The 22,280-nt window shown below is 36.8% G+C and overlaps 1 protein-coding gene across 10 annotated transcripts in view; it reads left to right on the top strand.

The window, feature by feature from the left end:
* The window catches only part of ARHGAP24 (Rho GTPase activating protein 24), a 516,018-nt gene that overhangs the window by 489,388 nt on the left and 4,350 nt on the right, over positions 1-22,280 (top strand). For 7 of the 10 annotated variants that reach the window (XM_082632355.1, XM_082632358.1, XM_082632360.1 and 4 more), the window contains 5 exons: positions 3,049-3,181; positions 3,789-3,862; positions 4,473-4,589; positions 6,864-6,985; positions 19,180-20,254. In XM_082632355.1, coding sequence (XP_082488481.1) covers positions 3,049-3,181; positions 3,789-3,862; positions 4,473-4,589; positions 6,864-6,985; positions 19,180-20,254 — 1,521 coding nt within the window. The remainder of the gene's footprint in view (positions 1-3,048; positions 3,182-3,788; positions 3,863-4,472; positions 4,590-6,863; positions 6,986-19,179; positions 20,255-22,280) is intronic. The other 3 variants (XM_082632357.1, XM_082632359.1, XM_082632356.1) reach the window with 1 other exon arrangement.

The raw sequence follows: 22,280 nt of genomic DNA, 5'->3' as shown, positions 1-22,280 counted from the left end.
AGAAATGATTGATTTCTTCCATTCGGTGGGAAAGGACAAAGCCAAAAATGAGAACGCTAGGAAAATGGAAAAGTCTCTATTTTTACAAAATAACCTAAGTTTAGTAAAGCCCCTCAGAAACAGTCAAAAAATTTTAAGTTGTTACCTTTAAGCCAAAAATGTAATAACTTTGTTAATTGAAATAAAAAAGAAAATATATTCGGTTATTTTTTCCTTACCATTTTTATATAACCAACAGTGTATGGGTATATACTTATAATGCTAGAAACTAATGTAATGTATCACTTTAGAGAAGGAATAAAATAATCATCATAGTCCACATCTCTTACCTTGATTCATAGCGCAAATATATCTATTCTTGGAGCATTACTGCAGCTTTGGTGCTAAGAAAATTGCTGTGGATGAAAAATGATTCTGCAGCCTTTCATCCTTCACAATTTTCACACCATCTCAATTAGTTTTACTTTGCAATCATGCCATCTAGTGCTCAAACGTCCTCAGTACTACAGCTCAACTTCATTAGAAGCAAAATAATACAGTATCAGGCAAGTTACATGAAAAACACTGTGCTTGGGGACAGGCAATGTAATGAATAGTCCAGCATTGAGACACTAAAACAGATTTCTTGTTAAATAAATATTTCTTTTTTATCATTATTGTTTCATTAATTTATTGCATTTAATTCATAAATATTTTTGTATATTCTATTTATATAGTCATACAAATTATACACAACATACACCATATATTGAAATTCTACTTATTTTATATTTTATTTTTGTATTCCTTTCTGTGTCTTTCTATAACTTTAACAAAATAGTCATTGAATTTGAAGGCAACACAACCCAACGACCCAGTCATGGATTGGGTTTGATTAGAGTGGATTGGATAGAGTGGAATAAAAAGATGGAAATCGTTTATTGTAATATTTGATTGCATTGCATATCCTGCCTCAGGTTGTGGTTTTGCTACTGCTGATGACTGTGCCTTCAAGGGTCAGGTGCTTCATGACATACCAAGAGAAACACAGAAGGGTTTTGGATTGCATGAAATATAGCAATTTACAATAAAAGAAAAAAACTAGGGTCTTTTTTTGCTTTACCATTGAGATTATTTTATATATCTTTAAAAAGAATTTAGGAAAGTATTTTTAGAAACGAATGAACTTGAATAGTTTTCAAGATGTCCCAGAGACATGATTTTTATGTTCTTTACTAGCCTTTAAGATGGCCTCTGTGTTGTCTATCAGTTCAGAAATTTAAGAGAAAAAAATTTATTTCTGTAATTATGAAAAGAATAAAATTGATTAGAGACAGGCCCTATCAAATCACCTCCATCATTTTAGCATCTGAAAAAGGGTGGACAATATACCAGCTCTGACTGACTCTGATGTTAAAATGGAAAACCTCAGCCCTTGCCCTGATTCCAAGGTAGATGAAGTCCTATGGTCCATGAGGATGCTCCCATCTGCTCAGACCTCATCCTCTGAGCTCTTTCTCCCTTAGCCTTTTGTCAGCTCCTCAAGGACAGGACACTCCCTCCCACTTTGGGCTCTGTTTACGTGCCTTGCTTTAATCGGAATGACTTCTTTTATTCTTGACTCTCATTTAGTTCATTCATACACCCCCTCAGATCTTACCCTGAACATCATTTCTTCAGAGAAGCCCTCCAACCCCTGGATTAGTCCTTTCTTGTTATTAGATGACACCCCAAATGTTTCCTTATTACTACTCACCACACTTTGTAATTATATATTTGTGCTATTATCTACTTTCTGTCTCCTACTCCCACTAGATTATAAATTATGAGCAGCCTAGAATATTCCTTTTTATAACCCCTTAGGGTCCTAGCCACTGTGTTTTCTATAAGGCCTGTTACAGAGAGGTTATGTAGGAGACAGTTGAGGAAATCAACCTAAGAGTCCAAAATTGAGAACTGAGATGCCCATTGTCCCAGCCCATGTAGATTTGTGAAGTCAGCTCTGCTTTTATGTCACCCTTGGGGCAAGAGAATTGTCACTGAGGCAGGAAATCCTGGTGCCTGTATCCCAGCTTCTGAAGGAATACCCCTCAGTGACTTGTCACTTCCTGCAGCAGAGTCTGGGATTGGAGTGTTTGTTCCCACCACTTACAGAATCCCTGACTTTGCTCACCACCACTCTTCCCACTTCTTGGGAATCAATTGACCTTTCACTCCCTGACCACCACTCTCCTTCTCACGCTCTTGTTCCTCACCCCAAAAACAAAGCAAAGGAAAACAGAACAAACCCAAACCAACTGCCTCCTCCTGCCTCTACTGTCAGCCATCTTCATGGATTAACAGAGAGATACAGAGAACAAAATATAAATTAATATTTCAGTAAATTATCCTATCACTCTGGTATTCAGCAGAGAATAAAAATAAATTTTACACAAAGGGCACGTTAAGTTTTCAGTGTTTATTTTTGTAGCACTTCCCTTTTCTTTCTAGAAGACTCGAAGGGTCACCAACTATCTTAGAATATCAGACAAGCAATCATTCTGAGATCAATCATCTTCAAAGTGAGTTTTTTCTTAAACAGTTAAAACATACTAAACTTCAGGTGTCTATAACCAATCACCAATGTCTTCTAAAGAATAAGAAATGAAGTTAGGATCTATAAGTAATTAAGTTTGACATTGAATACATAGAGACACACATATGTAGATTGAGTGTTTTTTGGTGCATTGTATTATATTTTATTTTAAATCTGGTATATATATTCTCATTGTTTTAGAAAAGTAACACTTTTGCTTAACATCAAATACACACAAAAGAAAAATGCTTGCACTTTTGAATATTTTCAAACCACACTGAGGATTCCAAGTGTCTCTCTGGGTCCCTCTCTTTTCCACCTGTGGTAGCGTCTAATAGGTGTTACCCAAGCATGTGTTTCTTGAAAGCTGGATCAACTAATTCAATTGTCAACTCATTTAGAAGTCTGACTCTTAGATGTATACTTGATGAAAAAATTAACCTAACGGGATGAAGTTCACTCCGTAGAAACTCTTTACACTTCTACCTCCACAGCAACACAGATGTACACACAGTGGCATCACTTCTTAAACTGTATCTCCGAGAACTCCCAGAACCGGTTATTCCTTATGCCCAGTATGAGGATTTTTTGTCTTGTGCCAAACTGCTCAGCAAGGAAGAGGAAGCTGTAAGTCCATGCATTTATTTCTTAAAAAGCTTTTGTTTGGGTTTCTGGTCAGTGTTCTTAGTCTTTAATCTGTAAAGTTTCCTTTGCCCCATGCTTGGATTGTTTTCCACTATTCTAAGTATTGACATCACACATATTTAGATTTTACACACACAACGCAGGTCCCATTTTTAATCCTCTCTCTGATCAAAAAGAAAAGTACAGATGAATAAGTGAAATCAGCACTCTTTGCCACTTTGCCCCCAAATGCTAAAAATCGGAAGGACTCTCACTATATTAAAGCTACTTTTTCCCTCAAAAAACCTTATTACAAATAAGGCAATCTTCCCTTTTCAGTCAATTGTGAACAAATGTTAAAAATGTTAAAAGAGCTTCACTTAAACATGTTTCTCCACAAATAGTGCTTACAGAGATATTTGAAATACTTTCACATCTTTTGAAAATATTTCTGAAATGTTTTCTGTGATAGTGGCAAGTTTTCAAGACAGTATCCTTCACTAGTAATATGTGAAACTAACTAAAAAAAAAAGGCTGTATGCCTATTTTCCATGTGCTTTAATTCCAAGGCCAACACTTAGATAACATTTATTCTCTCCTTTATATTCAGGGTGTTAAAGGATTAGCAAAGCAGGTGAAGAGCTTGCCAGTGGTCAATTACAACCTTCTCAAGTATATTTGCAGGTAAGAATTGTCCTAACGACAAAACTAAATTTAAGAAGACTGTATTTAGCCTGACACTAATTTACTTTTGACAGTGAATAAAAATCACTTAACTGCTCTGAGCTCCAGTGTTGGCCTCTATAAAACTGAGGTTTGACAAGGTGATTTCTTTTTTTTAAAATAAATTTATTTATTTATTATTTATTTTTGGCTGCGTTGGGTCTTCGTTGCTGCCATGGCCTTTCTCTAGCTGAGGCTAGTGGGGGCTACTCTTCGTTGTGGTGCGTGGGCTTCTCATCAAGGTGGCTTCTCTTTTTGCGGAGCACGGGATCTAGGGTGCACAGGCTTCAGTAGTTGTGGCACATGGGCTTAGTTACTCCGTGGCATGTGGGATCTTCCCAGACCAGAGCTTGAACCCGTGTCCCCTGCATTGGCAGGGGGATTCTTAACCACTGCGTCACCAGGGAAGCCCTTGACAAGGTGTTTTCAAAAGTTTCTCTGAGCACTAAAATTGTTTGATTTTGTAATTTGCTGTTTCTGAAGTCTCTCTGACCTCTACATATTAAAGATATGTTGCTTTGAACTTCCATCAAGGTTGTTTATATATGTACCATGTACCATTGTTTAACAGAAGGAGCATGTATCCTGGCATGAGAAAGATCTGCCCGGGAGTCCAGATTCTACCACTGACTACTTACGTGTCTTTATGCAATTTTCTTATCCTCTTTGAGACTAAAGATCCTAATAGGTAAAAGGGTAGTGAAAACACATATTTCACACAGCTGTTTTAAAAATTAAAGTATATTTTAAATTTTATATACCTATACATTTATACATATAGTGAATGTTAATATTATTTTTTTTCCATTTCTCTCAAGACTTATTGAAAAAAGCATTGTAACTCAATTCTGCTAGAACAATAATTGTGCTTCATAAAGCTCTCTCTCAATGACCGTGTTTAATGTCAGGGATGCTATGTACCATGTCTGTGCCCCTATTTAAGAAATCAAGTATGTACTATTGAAACATATTAAATTTATCTTTTTTAATTTTATTGGAGTATAGTTGATTTACATGAAACATATTAAATTTAAATAAAGAGATTAATGATTGGCACTACAGGTCATTGTAAAGTATTTTAAACGATAGTTTCCCAGTCCATTTTTAAATAAAATTAAAAATTTTAATTCAGTACAGTGCATCATTTACATGTGTTTTTTGCATCATGATTAGATAAATGTACAGCTGACTGGGAATTATGGAGTTTAAGACTAATGCCAAACACTGTGGAGTTCATTGTCAGCTGTAATTGAGTAGGAATTCCAGAACCTCCTGCCATAATTTTTCTGGTGATGGTTAGCATTCAGGAAACAAACAAGACCTTAGTTTTCAGAGTTTGAAAAAGCAAGAAATAGTTTCACTGATAAGATAGACTTATTAACATAGAAGGGTCCCATCCCAAGTTTTTGAACTAATTCAAGCTATTGTAGTGGATGAAAAAAGGGTGACAGTCTCTTAAGTAAAAGGGAAACAAAGGCTTTTTGGAGAACAGTATTGCAAGTCTTTATCTCCACAATAGAAAACCTTAACTTCTCTTAACACATTTAAAGCAGACTTTTAATTTCAGCTATTTCAAGTAAGAAATAGTAGTTTGACTTTTTGCCCTTCAGTTTTGTTATAATTAGACTGTATAACAGTAGTGAACATGTGGAAATAGGCACTTTTTTATTTTTATTTTTGGCCACGCTTGTGGTATCTTAACGGCAGTGAAAGCATGGAGTCCTAACAACTGGACCACCAAGGAATTCCCAAACGGCACCTTTTTTAAAACTCATGGTATAGTAATCAAGATTTCAGACTCTAGCGTCAGATCACCTGGATTCAGATCTCAGCTCTGCAAACTCTGTGTCCTTGGAGAAGATTCTTACCTCTCTGGTGCCTCATGTGTCTAACCTGTAAAACGGAGATAATGGTATTTACCTCACAGAGATGCTTTGAGAGTTTAATAAGTTAGCATGACTGACACATAATAAAATATATTATTTTAAATAACACATAGAATAGGTTAAATTTTTTTCATCACTTCTTTATCTCATTAGTACAATTAGTAAGCCATGAATTAATAGAAGTTCTTGTAGAAACAAAGAGGGGATGGGAAATGAAGAAAAGCTGAAAAATTACAAAAACAATCTCTGCTATTAAAATCATTTGAGGATAGAGGGAAGCAGCCACATAGCACAGGGAGATCAGCTCAGTGCTATGTGACCACCTAGAGGGGTGGGATAGGGAGGGTGAGAGGGAGAGAGACACAAGAAGGAAGAGATATGGGGATATATGTATATGTGTAACTGATTCACTTTGTTATAAAGCAGAAACTAACACACCATTGTAAAGCAATTATACTCCAATAAAGATGTTTAAAAAAAAATCATTTGGGGAAAGGGCTATTTCATGCCTCTAATTCTTTAGCATGTAACAAGTTAAAACAATTTTTGCTTGCAATTTTCCATATCAGTAGAACTGAGGTTTTATTTTAAACCATGTTTGATCTCATTTTTTAATAGACTATAAATTTGAAGCTCACAAATTACTCCACAAAGAGAGTTGATTCCTCCTCTCTGAAATAAGAGATTGTACCAGACAATCTTATTTATAGTTCTTAAATTAAATATATGTATATATATTTAATATTTTATTTAAGGATTGGAAAGAAATTCATATTCTTGAATCTCAAGTCCACATTAGCATTATCCAAACACTCTTTTATTCCTGTGACTGACAGGGAAACCAAGCCAAGCCAGGCCAGAGCAGATATTTGATATGATCCTTTATGAGTCTGATCCTTAATAATTTGCAATCTACATTCTGCACATTTGACAGAAAGATGTTTGAATTCCTAAAGAATTTTGTGTCCATAATCATCTTTGAATGTACTCCACTTCATAAATTTCCTGATAACCCATTTTCTTCCACTAACAAGTTTGATCCCATTGTGTTTTGTTCATACTCTTGCACCCAACAGGTTCTTGGATGAAGTACAGTCCTATTCAGGAATTAACAAAATGAGTGTGCAGAACTTGGCCACTGTCTTTGGCCCTAATATCCTGCGCCCCAAAGTGGAAGATCCTTTGACCATTATGGAGGGTAAGTAAATTATTATCTTACACCCTCATCAATAGAACTGTCCCTTTGTTGTCCTGAACCTATTCTCCTGTGAGGAAACTGGGAAATAAGTGAATCCATGGTAACTCCATTCATGGACTCAAGTTCTTCAAATACAAAAACTCCTCTTTGGGAGTCAGGCATTTTATCTGGAGTTTACTAAGCATAACTTACCAAATGAATCCTTAGGAGTTTTATAAGAATAAGTGGAACTTCCATAAGTCATCTGCAAAGTATCACATAAAAATGGGAAAAAATTCTAATTCACTTTTTGAGTCCAATGCAATTTTCAGAAAATTCAAATAGTTACTATTTTAAGTTAATGTATTTTTATTAATTCTGGTTTTATTTGATGAATTTCAAGAGGCAGAAAATATGGACCTCTGTAAGATAATACTGCTTATTTACCTTGGGTTGAAACATGAAGAAATTCTTGTTTTCTGTATTACAAAATGCCTCAAATTCTTTTCCACAATGAACTGTTACTTCTGTTTATTTCCAGCAGGCCTCACTCCTTGAGTACTTTTCTTACCTGTGGCCATCAATAGTATTGTTGATGTGCAGGTCTTGTTGAGCTAAAAGAGTGAGATTAGAGGATGGAAAACTCATTAAGCAGCAGAAAAGAGAGAACTAGACATAGAGATTGTTCAGAGATCTGCAGAGGGTATCCCTCAAGTCATGGCCTAAGAATTGATTTATGCTTGCACGAGAGGACTCTACGCTACTTTCTGGGGGAGAGTACCAGAAATCAGTACTCTGAGCCATTCCTGGGCCTTACACCAAGCTTGAAATAATTGTGTTTCCCACAACCAGAGTAGAAAACCCTGACATTGAGACATTGTATCGAGCCCTCAGAAAGGTATTACCTTGGTGATAATGTTAAAAGTTACAATCTCTATATAAAGTTTTTAAAAGAAATCCTAATGATTCAATAGAGGTTTGGGGAAGAAAAGAAGGAGGAATAGTTGGAGCACAAAGGATTTTTAGGGCCATGAAACATTATTCTATATGATACTGTAATGGTGGATACATGATATTATGCATTTGTCAAAACCCAGATCTCACAACGAGTGATTTCTAATATAAACTGTGGACTTTAGTTAATAATAATAATGTGTCAATATTGGTTCATCAATGGAATCTAAAACTGTTAAAAACCTAAAACTGCTCTAAAGCTTTCGCATTAGAAACTATGCAATTCAAAAGGACATGGATCAAAATAAAGCCTATAAGTGTAAAAAAAATCCAACTTATCTTCAAACCCCTAACTGTATAGCAAAAAAAGTCCAACACAATTTAAAGATATTTTTTTCCAAATTAAATAAAGCAGTGTGATAAAAAAGAAAGCATATGTTCCCCTAAGACTTATAGTCAATGTTTATGTCAACTTTATTCATAATAGCTCCAATCTAAAGACTGATCAATTGTCCTTCAATTACTGAATAGATAAAGAAGTTTTGATACATCCATGAAATGGAACTCTACTCAGCAATAAAAAGAATGAACTACTGATATATGGATAACAATATGGATAAATGACAAAAGCATTATGCTAAGTGAATAATGCCTAGACACAAAAGACTTCATACTGTATAATTACATTTATATGAAATTCTAGAAAAGAAAAAACTGTAGTGACAGAAAGCAAATCAGTGGATGCCATGGATAGGGGATTGGCTACAAAGGGGCACAAGGGAATTATCTATATAATGATTAGGTGGTGATTAAAGGACTGTCATTTGTCCAAATTTATCATATACCTCACAGATATCTTGTACATGTGCAAAATGAGACATGTACAAGGTAATGTATTGCAAAAAATACAAACTGAATCTACATTTCAATAGAATGCTGCCATACATATGTATTTTAAAGTGCCTAGGCACCTTCAAAGGAAAATTGAATTCTTATCCAGTACTTATGAAAAAAAGTGCCCCATAATATGGTATTTAAATTCAACCTGTATAAAATTATATGAGCCTGGGGAATTGTTGGAACATGTAGTCCAGTGGGACTCCCAAATCTGCTTGGACTCTTCAGAATGGACCGGTGATTATAACTACTCTGACCTCATTTATTTAGGCTTCATATTTTTTATTAGCATTCTAAGGAAGAGAATGACAGAGAGGGTAGAATAAAAAGGAAAAAAAGATAGTGCATATGATGACACATACATCATTATTACCACCAGGCCAGTCTGTCCTAAATGGTTATAAAAATTGAAAGGAAGTCACTTTGCAAGAAATGATTGCCATTTACTATTCTGGAAACTAGATGAAAGCAAAGCCTTCCAAGGTAATAGAAATATATTTCTAAATCTCTAGGGATCTGACACTCACTCTATAATCATGGCAGGTATGCACTGGCATAGTTGTTCACATATTTCATCATGGAGACCTTGAGGATATCTCTTTTCAATTAATTAAAGTACAGCATCTCCCTGGTGTTGCTCGGAGCCTTAGAGTACCTGAGCTGAAAAATGCTGCCATTTTTTTTTTTTCCTGGTACGCGGGCCTCTCACTGTTGTGGCCTCTCCCGTTGCGGAGCACAGGCTCCGGACGCGCAGGCTCAGCGGCCATGGTTCACAGGCCCAACTGCTCCGCAGCACGTGGGATCTTCCCGGACCAGGGCACGAACCTGTGTCCCCTGCATCTGCAGGCGGACTCTCAACCCCTGCGCCACCAGGGAAGCCCTTCAATTAATTAAATGCCCCACACAGTTCACAACTGTGATAAAAAGCTGTGATGTTTCTAAATTGCTACATAACTGATATGAGAATCCAGTTATCTTCTACAAGCCAGTCTTAAAAATATTAAATCCAGTTATCTTCCATAAGTCGGTCTTAAAAATATTAAAAGTATTTGCAAAAATGTGAACAGTGCACCTCTTCTCCCTACTTTGATTGTTTAAAAAATAAATACATTGTTTATATTAATATGTAAAAAAAAAATCAGTGATATTTCAAATGTTAATATTCCAGTGATGGGGAAAGCTCTATTTCCCCAAAATACTAGACAGAGCCATATATAACAGAGGCTGCTAACGTTTGAAAGTATATCTGTCATATGGGCAAATAGTGAAACAGTTGTCTTCAAACACAGTACATGATGGTGTCAGTGTTGACAGTCATTTTAAAGATGCTAAAATGTTTTCTTCAGATTCACTGCTACATACATTGAAAATAGGATGACAAATTCAGAAGTTACTAAAAGAGGAAAGATAGATAAATAATACCATTAATTTCATTCAGTCTTTTTTCTTCGACAACTCCATCATAACTGATGATTCAGTAGATAGCTGTCTTTTATTTAGTTTCTTATTTAGAACAACACCGAGTTTCTTATTATTACTAAAGTCTTAAATCCAGCAGCTGTTCTAATTTCATTCTTTTACATGTAGCTGGCCAGTTATCCCAGCACCATTTATTGAAGAGGCTGTCTCTCTCTCCATTGTATATTCTTGGCTCCTTTGTCATAAATTAGGTGACGATGTGTGTGTGAGTTTATCTCTAGGCTTTCTATCCCATACCGTTGATCTATATTTCTGTTTTTATACAGATACCAAACTATACCATAGTATAGCTTGAAGTCAGGTAGCCTGATTCCTCCAGCTCCATTTTTCTTTCTCAAGATTTTTTTGGCTCCTCGGGGCCTTTTATGTTTCCATACAAATTGTAAATTTTTTGTTCTAATTCTGTGAAGAATGCCAGAGGTAGTTTGATAGGGATTGCATGGAATCTGTAGATTGCTGTAGGTAGTATAATCATTTTCACGATGTTGATTCTTCCAATCCAAGAACATGGTATATCTCTCTATCAGTTTGTATCATCTTTAATTTCTTTCATCAGTGTCTTATAGTTTTCTGCATACAGGTCTTTTGTCTCCTTATGTAGGTTTATTCCTAGGTATTTTATTCTTTTTGCTGCAGTTGTAAATGGGAGTGTTTCCTTAATTTCTCTTTCAGAATTTTCATCATTAGTGTATAGGAATGCCAGAGATTTCTGTGCATTAATTTTGTATCCTGCTACTTTACCAAATTCATTGATTAGCTCTATTAGTTTTCTGGTAGCATCTTTAGGATTCTCTATGTATAGTATCATGTCATCTGCAAACAGTGACAGCTTTACTTCTTCTTTTCCGGTTTGGATTCCTTTTATTTCCTTTTCTTCTCTGATTGCTGTGGCTAAAACTTCCAAAACTATGTTGAATAAGAGTGGTGAGAGTGGGCAAGCTTGTCTTGTTCCTGATCTTAGTGGAAATGGTTTCAGTTTTTCACCATTGAGGACCATGTTGGCTGTGGGGTTTGTCATATATGGCCTTTATTATGTTGAGGAAAATTTCCTCTATGCATACTTTCTGGAGGCTTTTTATCATAAATGGGTATTGAATTTTGTCGAAAGCTTTCTCTGCATCGATTGAGGTGATCATATGGTTTTTCTCCTTCAATTTGTTAATATGGTGTATCACATTGATTGATTTGCATATATTGAAGAATCCTTGCATTCTTGGGATTAACCCCACTTGATAATGGTGTATGATCCTTTTAATGTGCTGTTGGATTCCATTTGCTAATATTGAGTTGAGGATTTTTGCATCTATGTTCATCAGTGATATTGGCCTGTAGTTTTCTTTGTGACATCTTTGTTGGTTTTGGTATCAGGGTGATGGTGGCCTCATAGAATGAGTTAGGGAGTGTTCCTCCCTCTGCTATATTTTGAAAGAGTTTGAGAAGGATAGGTGTTAGCTCTTCTCTAAATGTTTGATAGAATTCGCCTGTGAAGCCATCTGGTTCTGGGCTTTTGTTTGTTGGAAGATTTTTAATAGTTTCAATTTCAGTGCTTCTGATTGGTCTGTTCAGATTTTCTATTTCTCCTGGTTCACTCTCAGCAGGTTGAGCATTTATAAGAATTTGTCCATTTCTTCCAAGTTGTCCATTTTATTGGCATAGAGTTGCTTGTAGTAATCTCTCATGATCCTTTGTATTTCTGCAGTGTCAGTTGTTACTTCTCCTTTTTCATTTCTAATTCTATTGATTTGAGTCTTCTCCCTTTTTTTCTTGATGAGTCTGGCTAATGGTTCATCAATTTTGTTTATCTTCTCAATGAACCAGCTTTTAGTTTTATTGATCTTTGCTATCATTTCCTTCATTTCTTTTTCATTTATTTTTGATCTGATCTTTATGATTTCTTTCCTTCTGCTATCTTTGGGGTTTTTTGTTGTTGTTCTTCTTCTTCTTTCTCTAATTGCTTTAGGTGCAAGGTTAGGTTGTTTATTTGAGATGTTTCCTGTTTCTGAAGGTAGGATTGTATTGCTATAAACTTCCTTCTTAGAAATGCTTTTGCTGCATCCTATAGGTTTTGGGTCATCATGTCTCCATTGTCATTTGTTTCTAGGTATTTTTTGATTTTCTCTTTGATTTCTTCAGTGATCTCTTGGTTATTAAGTGATGTATTGTTTAGCCTCCATGTGTTTGTATTTTTTACAGACTTTTTCCTGTAATTGATATCTACTCTCATAGCACTGTGGTTGGAAGAGATACTTGATATGATTTTAATTTTCTTAAATTTACCAAGGCTTGATTTGTGACCCAAGATATGATCTATCCTGGAGAATGTTCCATGAGCACTTGAGAAGAAAGTTTATTCTGTTGTTTTTGGATGGAATGTCCTATAAATATCAATTAAGTCCATCTTGTTTAATGTATCATTTAAAGCTCGTGTTTCCTTATTTATTTTCATTTTGGATGATCTGTCCTTTGGTTAAAGTGGGGTGTTAATGTCCCCTTCTGTGACTGTGTTACTGTCAATTTCCTCTTTTATGGCTGTTAGTATTTGCCTTATGTATTGAGGTGCTCCTCTGTTGGGTGCATAAATATTTACAATTGTTATATCTTCTTCTTGCATTGATCCCTTGATCATTATGTAGTGTCCTTCTTTATCTCTTTTAATAGTCTTTATTTTAAAGTCTATTTTGTCTGATATGAGAATTGCTACTCCAGCTTTCTTTTGATTTCCATTTGCATGGAATATCTCTTTCCATCCCCTCACTTTCAGTTTGTATGTGTCCCTAAGTCTGAAGTGGTCTCTTGTAGACAGCATATATACAGGTCTTGGTTTTGTATCCATTCAGCCAGTCTATGTCTTTTGGTTGGGGCATTTAATCCATTTACATTTAAGGTAATTATCAATATGTATGTTCCTATTACCATTTTCTTATTTGTTTTGTGTTTGTTATTATAGTTCTTTTCCTTCTCTTGTGTTTCCTGCCTAGAAAAGTTCCTTTAGCATTTGTTGTAAAGCTGGTTCGGTGGTGCTGAATTCCCTTTTATTTCTTTTTCTTCTCTGATTGCCATGGCTAGGACTTCCAAAACTATGTTGAATAAGAGGGGTGAGAGTGGACATCCTTGTCTTGTTCATGATCTTAGTGGAAATGCTTTCAGTTTTTCACCATTGAGTATTTGCTCTGGGTTTGTCATATACGGCTTTTATTATGTAGAGGTAGGTTCCCTCTATGCTCATTTTCTGTGGAGTCTGTTTTTTAAGCATGTTTATTGGAGTATAATTGCTTTACAATGTTGTGTTAGTTTCTGCTGTATAACAAAGTGAATCAGCTATATATATACATATATCCCCATATACCCTCCCTCTTGTGTCTTCCTCTCAACCTCCCTATCTCACCCCTCTTGGTGGTCACAAAGCATCAAGTTGACCTCCCTGTGCTTTTGGGTGTTGAATTTTGTCAAAATCTTTTTATGCATCTATTGAGATGATCATATGGTTTTTATTCCCTAATTTGTTAATATGGTGTATCACATTGATTGCTTTGCATATATTGAAGAATCCTTGCACTCCTGGTGTAAATTCCATTTGATCATGGTGTATGATCCTTTTAATTTGTTGTTGGATTCTGTTTGCTGGTTTTTTGTTGAGGATTTTTGCATCTATTTTCATCAGTTATATTGGTCTGTAATTTTCTGTTTTTGTGTTATCTAATATCATACATAAAAATAAACTCCAAATGGATTACAGACCTAAATTTAAGACAGACACTATAACACTTAGAGGAAGACATAAGAAAAGCACTCTTTGAAATAAACCACAGCAACATCTTTTTTGACCCAACTCCTAGAGTAATGAAAATAAAAACAAAAATTAACAAATAGGACCTAATTAAACTTAAAAGTTTTAGCACAGCAAAGAAAACCATAAACAAGATGAAAAGATAACCCTCAGAATGGGAGAAAATATTTGCAAATGAAGCAATGGACAAAGGATTAATCTCCAAAATATATAAACAGTTCATGGAGCTCAATATCAGAAAAACAAAAAACCCAATTAAAAAAGGGGCAGAAGACCTAAATAGATATTTCACCAAAGAAGACATACAGATGGCCAAGAGGCACATGAAAAGCTGCTCAACATCACTAATTATTAGTGATGCAAATAATTATTAGTGCAGCAAATAAAAACTACCATGAGGTATCACCTCACACTGGTCAGAATGGCCATCATCCAAAAATCTACAAACAATAAATGCTGGAGAAGGTGTGGAGAAAAGGGAACCCTTTTGCACTGTTGTTGGGAATGTAAATTGATAGAGCAAATTTGGAGAACAGTATGGAGGTTCCTTAAAAAACTAAAAAGAGAGCTAGCATGTGACCCAGCAATCCCACTCCTGGGCATATACTGTGAGAAAACCATAATTCAAAAGGACACATTTACCTCAGTGTTCACTGCAGCACTATTTACAGTAGCCAGGACATGGAAACAACCTAAATATCCAACAGTAGATGAATGGAAAAAGAAAATGTGGTACATATAAACAATGGAATATTACTCAGCCATAAAAAGGACCGAAATTGGGTCATTTGGAGAGCTGTGGATGGACCTAGAGTCTGTCATACAGAGTGAAGTAAGCCAGAAAGGGAAAAACGAATATCATATATTAATGCATATATGTGGAATCTAGAAAAATGGTACAGATGAACCTATTTGTAGGGCAAGAATAGAGACACAGACATAGAGAATGGACATATGGACACAGGGGGGAAGGGGAGGGTGGGACGAATTGGGAAATTAGGTTTGAGATAAATACACTACATAAAATAAATAGCTAGTGGGAACCTGCTGTAAAGCACAGGGAGCTCAGTTTGGTGCTCTGTGATGACCTAGATGGGTGGAATGGTGGGAGTGGGGGGGAGGTCTAAAAGGGAGGGTATACATATAGCTGATTCTCTTCATTGTACAGCAGGAACTAACAACATTGTAAAGCAATTTTACTCCAATAATAAATAAATAAGTAAGTAAATAAATAAGTAATTAAATAAATCCAACAGCTGAAATATAGTTGGACAAGTACATGATTTGGAGTGAGAAGATGAAGTATCATATTTCACCCTGGTCACTTATCATCTGTGTGACCCTGGGCAGAACTGTAACCTCTCTGAATCTCAATTTTCTCATCTGAAAAATGTTAAGTCCTATCTCACAGCCTTCTGAGAAAATTTAGAAGATGTAAGTGAAACATTTCCACCTAACACAGTTTCACAAACTCTAACACACATAGGAATCATCTGGGAATATTGCTGAAATTCTGATTCAGAACGTCTGTCTGTGGTGGGTCCTCTATGCTCTGCCAGTGTTACTATTCTGTTATTGTTGGTGTCATCTGGGGGCTGGTTAGAAATGTAAAATCTCATGCCCCACTCAGTATTTACATTTTAACAGAATCTCCAGATAATTTTGTATGAACATTAATGTTTGAGCAGCACTGGCCAGCATGAGACCTAACACACTGCAGATTCCTAATCTAAATATGTTAGAAGTTTTGAATCATTACAGAAGTGTGCAGGATATAGATGAATATAACACATATTTTCCTATTCAGAATTTGACTTTGAATTATATTCAGAGCCAAATCTTGCCCAGGTGTTGCTTTAAGCTAATGAGTGGCCTCATCCCAAGTCAGGTTTCTACTCTCTGACAGCTACTAGCAGCTATTTCAGTAGATATCTTCATTGTCAAAAGCACTTATCATTTTCTTCACTGAATTTATTTAAGTATTTTAAATAATATTACCTTTACTAACTAAAATTTGTTTCCCTGTATTTATTTATCAGAGACTACTCTTAGGAGCTTTTATCAACATGATAAAAGAAACACAATTAACACACCACATTAATATAGTTCCAGCCAAAGCAAAGATGATTAATGCTTTCATTAGCCTGCACTGCTTCATTGTGGGTATATGAATAAAATTTTTACAAAGATTTCTTAAGGGTTGGGACACCTAAAGTTGTGAAACTAATTTAGAAGCCTAGTTAGTGGTTGTGGCCTATTTTAAGGGGTGGGAGCAGCCCAGCATGTAAGTCAGTGAGGAATATGTGAAAATATATTTTGAGATTTCAGCTAATATGCCATAAAACCTGATAAATCCACCAATTTTTAAAAAGAATATTACTGTTTTTTATGATAGATTAGCCTTTCTATCCACTGTTGTCTGAGTTGTTTTTACTATCTGAAACTTGTAAGGTATTTCTAATCATACTTTATAGTGAATAATAGAAATATGAGGATCAAATGAGAACCTTAGCATTTTCATTTGTGTAAGAGAATTATTTTCTTTCTTAAAGGTCTCTTTGTTTAAAATGCCCTGAAGCGTTGATATTTCTTGTAGAGCAGATTTGCTAGTGGCAAATTCTTTCAGTTTTTGTTTAGCTAGGAATGTCTTATTTGTCCCTCATTTTTGAAACATTTGTTTGCTGGATAATATAATTCTGGCAATGAGAATGACGAAAAATCAGCTGATAATCTTATTGAGAATCCATTATACATGAGTTGGTTATCTCTTGCTGTTCTCAAGCTTCTCTCTTTGTCTTTGGTTTAAGATATGATGGGTCTAGGTCTGGATCCTTTTGCATTTAGCTTGCTTGGAATTTGATGAGCTTCTTGAATGTGTAGACTCATATTTTTCATCAAATTTCATCAAATTCCAGCAACTATTTCTTCAAATATTCTTTCTGCACTTTCTACTCTCCTCCTGGGATACCATTATGCCTATGCTGGTATGCTTGATGGTGTCCCACAGGTCTCTGAGGCTCTGCTCATTTGTTTTTATTTCTCTTCCTTCTGTTCCTAAGACTGGGTAACCACAGTTGTCTTCAGGTATGCTGATTCTTTCTTCTGCCTGCTCAAGTCTGCTGTTGATCCCCTCTACTGATTCTTTTCATTTCAGTTATTGTACCGTTCAACTCCAGAATATCTATTTGATTCTTTTCTATACTTTCAAGCTCTTTATTGATATTTGGTGAAACATTATTCTCACTTTCCTTTGGTTCCTTCATTTATTAGAAAACATTTAAAATAGCAAATTTTAAGCCTTTGACCAGTGAGAGTACAGTGTCTGGGTTTCCTCAGAGTCTGTTTTTTTTTTTTTTTTTTTTTTTTCTTGTATATGGGCCATGCTTTGTTTATTTTTTGCATGTAGCATTATTTTTTTGAAAACTGTACATTTTTTAAATAATATAATAATATGGGAAATCTGGATATCAGATTCTTACCCTCCCTTTGTTGTTGTTGCTGTTTGTTGTTTGGTTTTTTAGTGAGTTTTCTGAACTAATTCTCTAAAGTTTATATTATTTGTCATCCTTGGCCACTGAAGTCTCTGCTTGGCTTACTTAGTTGTCAGCTAAAGATTGAACAAAGATTAAAAAACTATAGCTAATAAGTCTCCAAGTCTTTACCAAGACACTCTGTGTGCATGTTGGGGCAAACTTTCAACACTCAGCCAGGCAGGTTACAACTCTGCTTTAGCATTCAGATCCTTTTTGTGCGGAGCCTCAAGATCAGTCAGAGGTGAGAGCTTGGGGACTTCTCAGTTCTTTCCTGAGCATTCATATAGCCCTAGGCATGCACAGAACCCTAAGCATGCATGTAATCTTCTAAATTCTCAGGAATAAAGCAGAGCTTTTCAACACCTCCTATGGAAATCTCTTTCCTCAGATTTTCCTTCTAAGCTTTTTGTTTAGCCTATTGTTTGTCTTCAACTGTTGTCCACTTGCTTCAGGCAAAACATGATTTTAAATGAAAGAGCCCCTAATTGTTTTTGACAAATGGCCTTGAGAAAAGTGTTGCTTACTCTGGTCAAATTCTTAGTTAGATAAAATGAAGACAAGCCTCTTGAGTGATGTCTTCCAGGGAACCACCAAACAAGTAAAATAATGACAATTCTTTGGGAATGGGACTTTGAAGGATTTCCAACCCTGCTTTTCCCATTCCAGTGGCTGTCAGACTGCTTGTTCCCACTGTGATTGTGGGCAGTTGGTTTTCAAGGCCACTGCAGAGAGGAGGATAGGAATAGGATGAGTTAAAATACCACAGTGCTTGCTGTTCTTTACTGAGATTCAATGATTTTTTTTTAAATAAACACTCTCCAGATTACAACAAGCCTTTATTTAATTTCCAAAGTTCTGAAAATGATGATTCAGAATATTTTCATCATTTGCTTTTATGGAGGAGAGGATTCTTGTAGGTCTTTATTACACCATTTTGGCTAATGTCACTTAAAATGCCCTGAAGGTTTTGAATGCTGAGCAAAAGTTGTATGGAACTTCATTGTCTTGCTATATTATAAAGACAGACCATATATCCACTAGAGATTTTATAGAGTTCCACTTTGAGATTCCACTACAAATGTCTTGATAGTTTGAGGCAATTGTCTGATGAGAGATAACAGTGACTTCCTCAAAGAAAGATTTTTCATAATTAAATGTCAAGCATGCAAGAAATGTGTGACAATGAAGAGGCTGGTCTTTGGAACTAATTAATTCTGGGTTCAAGCCCTGCATTTTCTCCTTAATAGCTTTGGGATGCTGATTAAGTTACTTAACTTTCATAAGACAGTGATAGTTAGATAGAACAGTATCTATTCATAGATTTTTTTTAATCCAACTACACTAACAAAAGTAAAGTGCTTGGTATAGTTCATGTTAAATGCTCAAGACATTTTAGCAGTTAATATTGCTATAGATAATATTGCTATTATCATCATTAAGAGTATAGTTTGGCACTGCTAGTAATAATGCTGAATGTTCACCTGAACTCTTTCTTTAAGAGTCACATTCAAAATAAGAAATAAAACTGTTTCGCTCATACTATTTTGTTTTCTATGCAATTCCAGGCACTGTGGTGGTCCAACAGTTGATGTCAATGATGATTAGCAAACACGATCGCCTCTTCCCCAAAGATGCAGAGTTGCAAAGCAAGCCCCAGGATGGAGTGAGCAACAACAACAACGACCTTCAGAAGAAAGCCACCATGGGTCAGTTACAGAACAAAGAGAACAATAATGCCAAGGACAGTCCTGGAAGGCGGTGCTCTTGGGACAAGTCTGAGTCTCCCCAGAGAAGCAGCATGGATAACGGATCCCCCACAGCTCTATCAGGCAGCAAAACCAACAGCCCAAGGAACAGCGTTCACAAGCTGGATGTCTCTAGGAGCCCCCCTCTCATGGTCAAAAAGAATCCCGCCTTCAATAAGGGCAGTGGGATAGTCACCAATGGGTCCTTCAGCAGCAGTAATGCAGAAGGACTTGAGAAAGCCCAAACCACTCCCAATGGGAGCTTACAGGCCAGAAGGACCTCTTCCCTGAAGGGGTCTGGTACCAAAATGGGCACCCACAGTGTACAGAATGGAACGGTGCGGATGGGCATTTTGAACTCAGATACCCTCGGGAACCCCGTGAATGGTCGCAGCATGAGCTGGCTGCCCAATGGCTACGTGACCCTGAGGGATAACAAGCAGAAAGAGCAAGCTGGAGAGTCGGGCCAGCACAACAGACTCTCCACCTATGACAACGTCCACCAACAGTTCTCTGTGATGAGCCTTGACGACAAGCAGAGCGTCGACAGTGCCACCTGGTCCACTTCCTCCTGTGAAATCTCCCTCCCTGAGAACTCCAACTCCTGCCGCTCCTCCACCACCACCTGCCCGGAACAAGACTTTTATGGTGGGAACTTTGAGGACCCCGTTTTGGATGGGCCCCCGCAGGACGACCTTTCCCACCCTGGGGACTATGAAAACAAAAGTGACCGGAGGAGTGTGGGCGGTCGAAGTAGTCGTGCCACCAGCAGCAGCGACAACAGTGAGACCTTTGTTGGCCAGACCAGCAACCACAGTGCACTGCATAGTTTAGTGTCCAGCCTGAAGCAAGAAATGACCAAACAGAAGATAGAGTATGAGTCCAGGATAAAGAGGTGAGGAAAATCTGGATCCCCAATTGACCAGAGAGGGTGCAATAGCCTCCTAATATGAGACAGGCTCACCCAGAGGGTAAATATGCTGACTCCAAAGTCAGAGACCTGGGTTCAAGTCCTAGTTTCACCATTTGTAAGCTGTGGGACTTTGGGAAAGCTCACTTTATCTCTGTGAATCTCAGCTCCCTAATGTGAACATTTTAAATTCTAGCAGTATCTACTGCAAAAGCATGTAAGAAATCATTGCACATTGTCCCTGGCACAGAGCAGTTGCTCAGTAATACTATCTCTTGTTAATAAATGTGTGGATTTGTGTTCAAGGGCTGGGGAGAGGAGTGAAAGGGGATGAATGCAGAACAAGGAGTCTGTTCTCACAGGAAGAGGATGAAATGAGGATAAAGAGAAGTTGGAGAAGTAAACAGATCTTTATTGTTCATTTTTTCCATTGCTGAATGCTGGGAGAGTGTCTGTTCTCTCCCAAGCTCAGACCCAGACCCCGAGGATTCAGCAGTGGATAAGACAGACAAAAACTCAGCCCTCTTGGAGCATGCTTCCATTCCACTGGAGGAGACAGATAAATAAGTAAAATAGGTCTCATGCTAAGTAGAAGACTAAAGCAGGGAAGAGGGAGGGGTAAGAAGTGTTGGTGAGGAGTAATTCTAAATGTAGGGCCTTATAGGAGGTAAAAGAGGCAGCAATGAAGATGCCCGGGAGGAGTGGAAATGCCGTGAGCTGGAATCAGTGAGGAGCTCAGAGAGGTACCTTAGAGCCTTCAGGATCATCTTAAGTCTTTGGCTTTTACTCTGGGATTGGAATCCAGGGAGGTTTCTGAGAAAAGTGATGGCATGAAGTGTATTCATATGGACAATGGAAATTGTAGCCTAAGTGGGGAGCAAAAAATATGAATTATAAGGAAGCAGTTGTGCTGAAACCTAATTGATAGCAGTTGACATCTTCTCATAAGTTGACCAAGGTAGCGATGGCTTAGCAACTTCAGGAAAGCAACCTGGGCAAGACATTGGGTATTGGCTGAGTATCCTGTGTTGACAGTACCCCTGACTGCCAGATGCTCCATCATCTTGAAAGGCAGGAATACAGAGAATGGAGCCCAGGATTCACAAATACAGCCTTGTGCTGGAAACCTGAACATCACCACATCCCATGATTTTACCAGGGTCACAGAATTACAAAACTGATTGTTTTTATGTTCTCCTTTCAGTGTAGTATAAGGGAAGGACACTGCACTCTCAAGAGAAGGCCTGAGGCTCAGTTTAGCCTGATGTAGCCCCTCTAGTGGCCTCAGTCCCAGTCCCAGACTGTGCCTTGGTAGACCCCTTCCTGTTTAGGGTCCTCATAGTTTGTGAACCTCAGTCTTGTCCTGCTTCAACTGCTTCTATGGCTCCAAACCCCACGTGGTTTCTTTTTTATATATAAAGTTGACCTTAATGTATTTTAATGTTTCCCATCCATTTATCAATTATCAAGCCAAAAGATATGTATTTTTAAGAGCTATGGTAAAGTAAATATTAAAAAAATACTTCTTATATATTAGATTGAAAAAATTACTTTCTTGGAAACAGAAACTTGGTTTGAATTTTCCTATATAATGCTAAGTGACAGGAGGTTTAAATAAGAAGAAAAATTGAGTCATCATCTTATAAGGCTACTCTTCATTCTGAATGTAGTGTTTGGAACCACGGGCTACCAAATCTCTGAATTGCTGCCAAGGCATGATGATAAATTAGCACTTAGCACTGGGAAGCAAGAGGTAACATCTGAGACTTGCCTTAGGATAGGAATACATTATTCTGATTGGTTGCAGATGTACACGTTCATTTATGAGAACATTGGTGATACATTTATGTTCTGAGTCTATGGTGCATTTTAGAGACATTGATAAAATAATAGAAGGTTCCAACAGAATGTCATTCATTGGCCTCTTTCACTGTAGCATTTTTACCCATGTGACAAGCAAAGGGAGAGGTCCATGATAAAGTAGGGCAGAGGAGCTGCCACATGACCAAGC

The sequence above is a fragment of the Mesoplodon mirus genome, assembly GCF_964341445.2.
Source record: "Mesoplodon mirus genome assembly, chromosome: 2".
Lineage (NCBI taxonomy): Eukaryota > Metazoa > Chordata > Mammalia > Artiodactyla > Ziphiidae > Mesoplodon > Mesoplodon mirus.
Note: the sequence above shows the minus strand (reverse complement) of the source record. Positions and strands in the feature narration are given on the sequence as shown.